This window comes from Scophthalmus maximus, chromosome 13 (genome assembly GCF_022379125.1).
Source record: "Scophthalmus maximus strain ysfricsl-2021 chromosome 13, ASM2237912v1, whole genome shotgun sequence".
Classification (NCBI taxonomy): Eukaryota; Metazoa; Chordata; class Actinopteri; order Pleuronectiformes; family Scophthalmidae; genus Scophthalmus; species Scophthalmus maximus.
This window is the reverse complement of record NC_061527.1, coordinates 13,029,421-13,038,040: the sequence shown is the minus strand read 5'-3', so window position 1 is coordinate 13,038,040 and position 8,620 is coordinate 13,029,421. Positions and strand designations below refer to the sequence as shown.

General features: G+C 39.5%; 1 protein-coding gene across 1 annotated transcript; it reads right to left on the bottom strand.

Moving 5' to 3' along the window:
• Positions 1–140: 140 nt before the first annotated feature.
• Positions 141–8,044, bottom strand: haus5 (HAUS augmin-like complex, subunit 5). Its single transcript, XM_035646513.2, has 19 exons — positions 7,692–8,044; positions 7,520–7,582; positions 7,279–7,311; positions 6,942–6,966; positions 6,636–6,768; positions 6,314–6,473; positions 6,098–6,194; positions 5,719–5,810; positions 5,583–5,637; positions 5,350–5,477; positions 5,184–5,265; positions 4,922–5,076; positions 4,174–4,336; positions 3,677–3,757; positions 3,370–3,515; positions 2,841–2,937; positions 1,599–1,737; positions 1,303–1,435; positions 141–986 (listed from the first exon to the last, which is right to left on the bottom strand). The coding sequence occupies exons 1-19, from the start codon at positions 7,787–7,789 to the stop codon at positions 884–886; spliced, it is 1,983 nt and encodes a 660-aa protein (XP_035502406.1). The 5' UTR covers positions 7,790–8,044; the 3' UTR covers positions 141–883.
• Between the last annotated feature and the right edge of the window lie 576 nt (positions 8,045–8,620).

Sequence of the window (8,620 nt, the reverse complement as noted above, 5' to 3'; positions counted from 1 at the left end):
AGGCGTCTCTGTACTGCGGGTGTTCGAGCAGAAGGCTGCGTGGACTCAGCTTGGTCCTCGACACAAGAGCTGCGGAGGCAGTTCTCCATGAACTTTGCTGTGTTATCTAATGCATTTCAAGGACGACAGCAGCAAAGTAGTTGAATTTGAAATGATTCATTAGAAACTGACTTTCACATGGTACAATATTAAGAGGAGCAATGTCGAGAATAAACAGCAAAGGAATACGTGCGGATTAGTGCCAACCAATTCTGCTTCACAGTACGACTGCCATTGATCATTATCAATTGAATGAAAATAATCAACAGCAGGAAACAGTTATAGATGCCCATCACAATGTGACCATCAAAACCTTTCATGTAAGACCAAGAAAAGCAACAAACTAACTAATTAGTCTAATTGACTAATCATTGTAGTCTGTTAAGGCACCCAATGGCAAATATTCGCTGTGGTCACCCCGACCCCGTCTCCAAGTGTCCACCGAGTCATGTGCAACCAAACTTCTCATACTGAAATAATACTTAGTATGTCTTAGTTTATGGTCATTTTAATAAACACAACTTGACTTGGAACATCCTCCGCTTGAGAACAATATAAACTGAAATAATCAAGGTCTTACAATAGTTTGGCCTGGTGCACAACCAAAAGACAGGACCGTATAATTAGCTAATAATGCAGGTCCCACCTTAGTTGATATAGTATTTTAGTGGTGCGAATAATGAACCACATTTATAACTGATCAAACTGTCAGACCAGTGAAAATGGATGAACATGTGGCCTTTGAGCTCCATGTCTGCGGCCCCCGGGGCAGTTGCCCACTCTGCCCATTTGGTAGTCCAGCCTTGAATGTAGCGTGGGCATATTGCCACAGAGGATTTTTAAACTATGAGGCATTGGCAGCCAGTTTCCATCTTTGAAGCCACTGTTGGAAAGTCAGTCCTCCTTTATTGGCCATAGGAAGGACATGCTGGGCTGGTTGATCCCACCTATGTGTTAGACAGACACAAAAGAGAAAAAGTTAACCAGAAAAGCAGACCTTTAACACCCAAGCAAAGGTATAAAAATAATCAGGGGAAAAAAAATTGTAGTGTGAATTAGGCAGTGTGATCCACTGTAGCTGTTTGGAGGAGGGGGCATCCACATATCTTAAGGATGAATGTACTGATAGGATTAATGGTTAAACTATGATAATACACACAGGTGGAATTATCTTTTATAAAAATGTCTGACTGCTATGTAAACGATGTGATGGATCAATTGTTTACAGTACAGTGGGTTATCTACTTCAGAAATGTGCCTCACCAGTAAGAGATGGCCGTCTTGACTTGGTCCCCATAGGAGAGGCCCTGTGCACAACGTTGGGTGAGGCCTCTGACTCTAGGTAGCAGACACTTCAGAAGCTTCTGATCGTCCTCTACGACCCTCGACAGCAAGGCTAAGAAGCACATTGAGGACAAACAGTAGATTTGTTCTTACAAAAACGGATCACAGCTCCTAAAACTTCTATAGTATAGAGTATAAATAGCATGTGTGCAAACAGCAGAAAGCAGCACTTGAGCGTGAGAAAAGTTTCTCTCTTGATAAGTTCCTCTGATTACCTTTTTGATCAGATGCATGCAGCATTTCTGTTTCCTTCTGTATTTTCTGCAGCGAAGCAGAGTGAAGTTGTAGTAACTGACGGAGAAAACGTAACTCAAGCTTCTGTGATCGTGCCTGTAAACACAACTCCTCCGGAGCCTAAAGGGTAACAAGGAGAAAAAGAATCAACATCAGGGAAAGGACGAAATAATTCCATTGAAAAATCACATGTAAATTATATAAAAGCAAAAGTTATACAACAAGCACTTGTTAAACTAGTAGATATCTCTAAAAGATATAGTCACAGCGGCCTTGACAATACAAGGTTGTTGGTGTTATGGCTCTGTGCAAAACAAACAGATTTTTTATTTATATTTTTAACAAAATTGCTTTTAACCTGTAGCCCTTTGAGATCTTTTGATGAAAAAGGGCACTATAAATAAAATGTATTTATTTTATTTTCATCTATACTATTTTGATCAGTTCTGTTGGTGAGAGGACTGGGGTCAAGCGCTGGCAATGGCAGTCAGCTGGTTAATCAAAACCAACCTGAGCGTGTGGAGGCTAATGAGCAGTGTAAAGTGTTGGAGGAGCTGCTCGCTCAACATTACTGCACAGCCAAACTTCACATACAAAGTGATGCAGCAACATGTCATTAAGATGGGAAGTAAAATGCATTGTTAAAGTGTATATTTACGACGCGAGATTCAGAGAAATGATAATGACACTGGAGCCAAATGCTAAAAGCAACTGAGCCATAAGTTCTTTAATGATGAGCTGACTCAAAAGATTTTTTTTTTTTTTTAAATAGTCATAGCACAACAAAAACTGTGACGCCGAGTGGTTTCATATCACAACTACGGGATGAACGAGCTGCTCAACAGAGCCATTCGTTACCATAACGTCACGCATGCTTCATTTCAAATGAAAACTGAGCGCATATGTTGTGGTAAGGCACATGGGCAGACCAATGTAAATACCACTTCTAGTCACAGTAGTACTTTGTTCGATGTTTATTGTAAATGTTGTACATGTTGTTCATTTTAATTTCCATATTGGAAAGTAATTCAACACTTTCAGAGAGTTTATTGTTCATCTATATTATCATATTTATTATAATTCTTTACCATATGAAAAGAAAAAAAATCAGCATTATTCCCTTGGTTTAACCATTAGACTAGGATTATATTTAATAGTTACTGAATAAAATAATGATTAGATCTCACTTCTGTTACAAGAGACACATTAACATCAACACTCACCATGTACAGTGGGAACGCCAGACTCTGGCACAGGCTGCTGACGGTTGATGACTGCAACCGATGGATGGACAGTGAGGATGCAGGGATTCGTTGGATTCTGAAAAAAAAGGGAAAATGTTTCATTTTTTCATCCGCGGCTGTCACCACTTTGCTAGATTAATGTAAAATGCTTTAATCCACAGCAGGTAGAGCCACGTGTCTACCACTGACAAAATTGGATAATTTCCTTGTTCTGCTTCTCTCATCTGTTTCCCCTCTGTGAATTTGTAATTCTTCACTAAATCGAACAGAACTCCACATAACTGTGGGAAAAGACAACCTGGCACGTGTTTTGCGTAAGGCTTTCTCATTTATTCCCAAATTTTCTGGCAGTGAAATGTGTACTTGGATATCAAGTCCACAGTTGTGGTGTTTAATTTAGGAATCCTTTTATAAAATAAAAAAAACTGGAACAAAAATATATTTATATTGGTTATGTACTGATCTGACTGAAGTGTAGCCCTTTAAGTATTGGTCAACTTTCTCTTACCCCTCGACAGTCCTGCAGTCCAGAGCGAGAAGTGAAACCATTCCAAACTGTCTGACATCCTTAGAAATAGAGTTTCTTAGACTGTTGGCTGCAGTGGTGACATCTTCAAACTGTGGCACCAGCTTACTCTGGATTAATTCCTGTAACTGAAACAAAATGGAGGGACAGATATATTCAAGAGATGCCCAGAAATGTGATTCTTTAAGGCAAAAGTTATATCAAAGCTTAAAGAGATTAAAAGCATTTATTTCACCACAGCATGCAACAAACAGTCTACTGAATTGTCACAGATGGATCACATCCAGACCTCTCTTTGCAGATGGATCAGCTCCGTCTTGGCCGTGGAGTTTCCCTTAATCAGACCTCTGATCTGCTCCTGTCTGAGAACCTTCAGAGATACAACCCCACAATAACTTTTAAATGATACATGTTACAGAAATTTAACTATAAACCATCATCTGGTAAATCAAGATGATCCTCTCCTGACAGGTAACATCACACTAGGGTTTTTATGGAAAGATTCAGATGGTACAATAACCATCTCAGAAAATATCACACTATATGATATTCCACCATTAATATCAGTTACAATGACACTTCAAGCCACGAAGACAGAAGAGGTTTTTGGTTGAACGTGTTAGTTTGCATGTTAGCACCACATGTGAGTCAAATCCTCTAGACCACATTTTCCGAAATAATCACTGATATAAGTTTAAATGCTGATATAGACATATAAAAAATTGATATCTAAAAACACGAAGACGCGTGATCCCAGAGTGAGGGTTATGAGAAGTGACGTCTCACCACTAGTTGTCTGAAGTCCAGGATGCTCTGCCACTGGCTGCGGAGGTTTCTGAGCGCTTCCTGGCGACTTCTGGCATGTTGGTCCAGTTGAATACAGCGGTTTCTGATGTGATCTCTGGCTGCTGCCTGCATCACACACTGTAGTTCCAGCTCTACAACTGACCTGATATCAACACAGAGAGGTCAATGAATAAAACATAGGCACAGATCATTCTTATAAACAAGGTTCAATCAGTCTCTAGTTTGTCTGATGAGATACTATTTGTGTTTGAGACTTGCAAATTCAAACACAAATAATCGCTAAGTATAGACAGAGGACAGGCAAAGAAGTAGACAAAAGTATACTTTGAGGAGTTATGAGAATATTTTGCCACTTCACTACATTTATCTGTCTCAAATCCAAAATCCACCAGTTTGGCTTTAGCTTTAGTTTCTTTCTTAATACAGTGAAGGTATTTGTAGTTAATATGGTTTAAGAAGCATACGTATGTTATTATACTGTCTAATCTTCCATATGATAAAACACAGATATCCCTGACGCTTTAGAGGGAGGTAGCAGTTTTAGGGAAAGACCTTCAGCTAGGCCCCAAGTGCAGGTTGAATTTTAGAACCTCTGTGACTTAAAGTCAATATTTAGTTACCTATGATATTATTAGCCTATGTGTTGTGATGATTCTTGCATTCATGCCAAATAATATTAGTGGGATCCATCCATTACTAGTGGTTTAGTTCAGATGAATGGACTTACAGTGCCAGTGTGTCATTGTGGAGCTCATCTGCAATAACAGAAATCTCCTGCTCAGCCTCCTTCCTGCGGGCCTGCAGCTGATTTTTGAGCTGCTGAACTCTGGAGCGAGTCTGGGCCAGTTCCAACAAACTCTGCTCCACCTCCTCCCAAGCATCCTGGAAAGCCAAACAGAACCAACAAAGGAAAATGTGTTAATCACAGAGAACACATGAACTTTCTGATATTACGTTAAAGTGTATATGTGAGTGTTTGTGTTTAGAACCTGTAAGAGGGCCTTAACCGGCGGCAACTCATTATCCTCTTCTGCCGACATGTCCAGGAGGTGATTGCTTTCATAACGGAACCTGCCAAAGAAATACCGTATCACTGAAAACAGATAGTCTAACATGCAAAGAGAACAATCACAATAAAGTGGCGGTATGCCTTACCGCAAAGCTGTCACGTCTCGAGTCACATCCAGAGAATGCAGTTTGTCCTCTAGTTCCTTCTGCTCTCTGGAAGCTAAGTATTGTAATGCTGAGAGGACATGGTTGGGAGGATAACCATCCAACACGCTCTGAAGCAACAACAGGCAACGACAAGCAACAACATTTTCATTCAAAGTGACAGTTTACACACACACACATCAAGTACCAAAATATTTAGTGAAAAATACACCAACCTCCACAGCACTCAACCAGTACTGAAACATTGCAGTTCTCTGTTCACGAGTCACACTGCGAGGGAGGGAAGACAGAGGCGATTCATTCATGGTTCGTTAATCGTTGATTTCTATTTTCATACATTATAGTACTTACTGTTTGGATGCAGAGTGCGCTGTTTTCAGTTCACTCTCTTGTAGAGACTGATAGAAGTGAACCCTGTCGTCACACAGCTCTCTTACTTGACGCTGACAGGACAAAATAAACGAAATTATGTTTTCATTCAATCAGCATCGGATGTACTAGCAGGCACGTTGGCCGGCATTACTCAGATTTGAAATAGATAAATAAAAATTGTGTGAAGACCAGCACTAATTTATTGCAAATCTCCAATAAATATGGTATTCAGTGCACGTAATGTTGATGAATTAATCTGTCGCCTGTATGCACAAACGTGTATTTTTGACAGTGCACCTTCCAGATAAACTAGACAAACTAAACTCTACAATACAGATCTAATTGAGGCCGCTCTTACCAGGACCTGTGCCTCCGCTGTGGTTTTGGAGTTGAGTTTGTCACCGTCACTGTTGCTTGAAGACTTTTCATCAAACAGAACTTCCATCTCTGCTTTCCTGCAATTCACAAACACTCTTTAATAAATCCGAACTGCCAGCCAAATGGCACGCATTTGTAAATCAGCTAAATCTATTTGTTTCTATTTTCACACACAGCTTAAATCTTTCTGCCTCACCTGGCCATCTGTTCCAGTGCCTGACAGTGTCCGCTGATCTTTTGTGTATCATCAGACAACATCTTGCAGCCCTGAACGCAGCTCTGCCTGAAGGCCTGAAGGAGCAGCTCTCTGCGCTGACTGTCCTCCACCTGGGCCCAGGTACGACTGATAGACTGCTCTGTTGGATAATTACAATATAAAACATTTCAGTGCGACATCACCAAGCATATTTTACAACTACGAAACCTTTTTATATTGCGTGTGAACATAACGGACATTAAGTTTACAACATTAATTTTATATAGTAAAAAGTAGCCCTCACTGCATGACATGAACTGACCTTGTGTGGCCAACTGTTCCTCTGTCCCACTGATCTGAGAGTCCAGGTGACTGATCTCAGCTTTTAGCTGCTCTATCTTCCTCTGAAGTTCTCTCTGCTTGGCCGCCTCGCTCTGACCCTCAGCCTGCTTCATCTGAGCATGCAAAAAAACACCAGCAGATAAAAACACATTTCATTTAAGCAGTGGATATTAATGAAATTAAAAACTACACATAGTTTATCATAAGTGTGATGACTCAGCTCACATCAGTCAGTACTTCCAGCAGATGATTATAAAATAGAAATGGTAAACGAGTTGTAGCCTACCTCTTTGTCCTGAAGAACTTTGTACCTTGAAGATCACAGTGTTAAAGAAATAAACAGACAAATGCTGATACATGTACAGACAGCAATAAGTTGCCTCAGATATATGTGAAAAACTACAGAATTGTGATGTTTTAAAACTCATCTTTGGCATTTCTGCACTTCAGTTTCTTGTCATATATCGGCTGGCACATAGGCCAATACAATATATCTGCAATGAGCTAATATCGACAGATATATCAGCCGTGTGTCAATTCTTAAGTCGACCTCCAGGTGCCATGATGGACATTGTTAAGAAACTGGCGGCTTTAAAATCTTCCCTCAGAGTGTGAAAGGATACCACTGCAGATTGCCACGCATGATCCTCACATTCCTGAAAACAACAACAACAAAAACAGAAACAGTCAAGAAGCTACAGAGTATATAGAGGGAGAAAATCCTGTTTACTCTAGGGACTGGACCATTTGTCAGTTGCTATGCTACTGAGTGGATTATGAGATGACATACAAGAAATCAGCAGAACTCCATAACCACGCCTAAGTGATCAAGTCACAAAACAGCAGGGCAGTGTGAAGACTAACCTCAGTTGGAAAACGTGTTGGGTGACATAGTTCCATATGGGCTTCCCTGTCCCAACACAGAGCCTGGAAACGAAATGACCAGCATTAGTTTTACAACGTTGCAAAGCACATATCAACAGTGAGGAGCTCTAGGTGTTCCAGCATTAAATGTGATTGTACGGGGGGCACCCACGTTTTGAAGTAGCTGTCATAAGGCAGGCTGTCCGGGGGCAGGTTGAACTCCTTAGTCGCCCAACGCTTCAACTCCTGCAATAGATTTCTGTCCGCCATCCTGACAGACGACGACAACAACAACAAGCTAGCTGCTAACAGTGTCAGTTAGCGAGGTTTGCGTGAGGCGTTGAAAACGATTTTAACGTTGTTAAATATAATATTTTTTCTGTCGCCGCACTAGTGGAAGATACGTCCATCTGTCCATACGCCTACATTAACTTGGCAATTAATTTGTTTAAAAACATTAAATAAAATCTGACATACTCGAGCTTTCAATTTCCCGCCTGTTTTTGTTATTTCCGGTGGTGAGCATATTATCCGCTGCTCCTGAGGCAGCGCCGCTGCTGGTGGGAGTTGGTGTTGTCGAATATAATTCCACATATAAACAACTGTAATGTACACAAATAAAAACTATTGAAGTCTGATATACAACAGTCAAATATTTGTTGAAATAGTTTTGGAGATGTGTTGATTCAATTTTATGATCATTTTTGTAATAATATCATAATCTAATATACTTTCTAACAATGTTACACAGTGCATAAGAAAAATAAATCAAACCCCAAAAGTTGGACAGACAAGGTAGTTGACCAAAAGGACATAAGAGATAAAACAGTAAAAATGAATAAACATCAATGCTTCATCCATTTAATATATATATATATATATATATATATATATATATATATATATATCTTCTTAAATCCTTTCTCTTTGTGAAAGCTTTAGAGAATTGATTCACATTAATTTACACCATTTTTTATTAGATTTATTTGTGTATAATATTCTGCTTTTTTCTGGTTAAATCCCTGTTGATAACTTTTATTAGTTAAGTATATTGTGCATAAATATACAAAAATAAATAATGAATAAATATACAAAATATTT

Excerpts from the sequence above, each read along its gene's own strand:
- haus5 (XM_035646513.2), bottom strand. The coding sequence starts at position 7,789 with ATGGCGGACAGAAATCTATTGCAGGAGTTGAAGCGTTGGGCGACTAAG. Across the intron at positions 6,474-6,635 it reads GGAACAGTTGGCCACACAAG|AGCAGTCTATCAGTCGTACC; the intron begins GTCAGTTCATGT and ends ATTATCCAACAG. Across the intron at positions 987-1,302 it reads AAGACGGCCATCTCTTACTG|GTGGGATCAACCAGCCCAGC; the intron begins GTGAGGCACATT and ends TCTAACACATAG.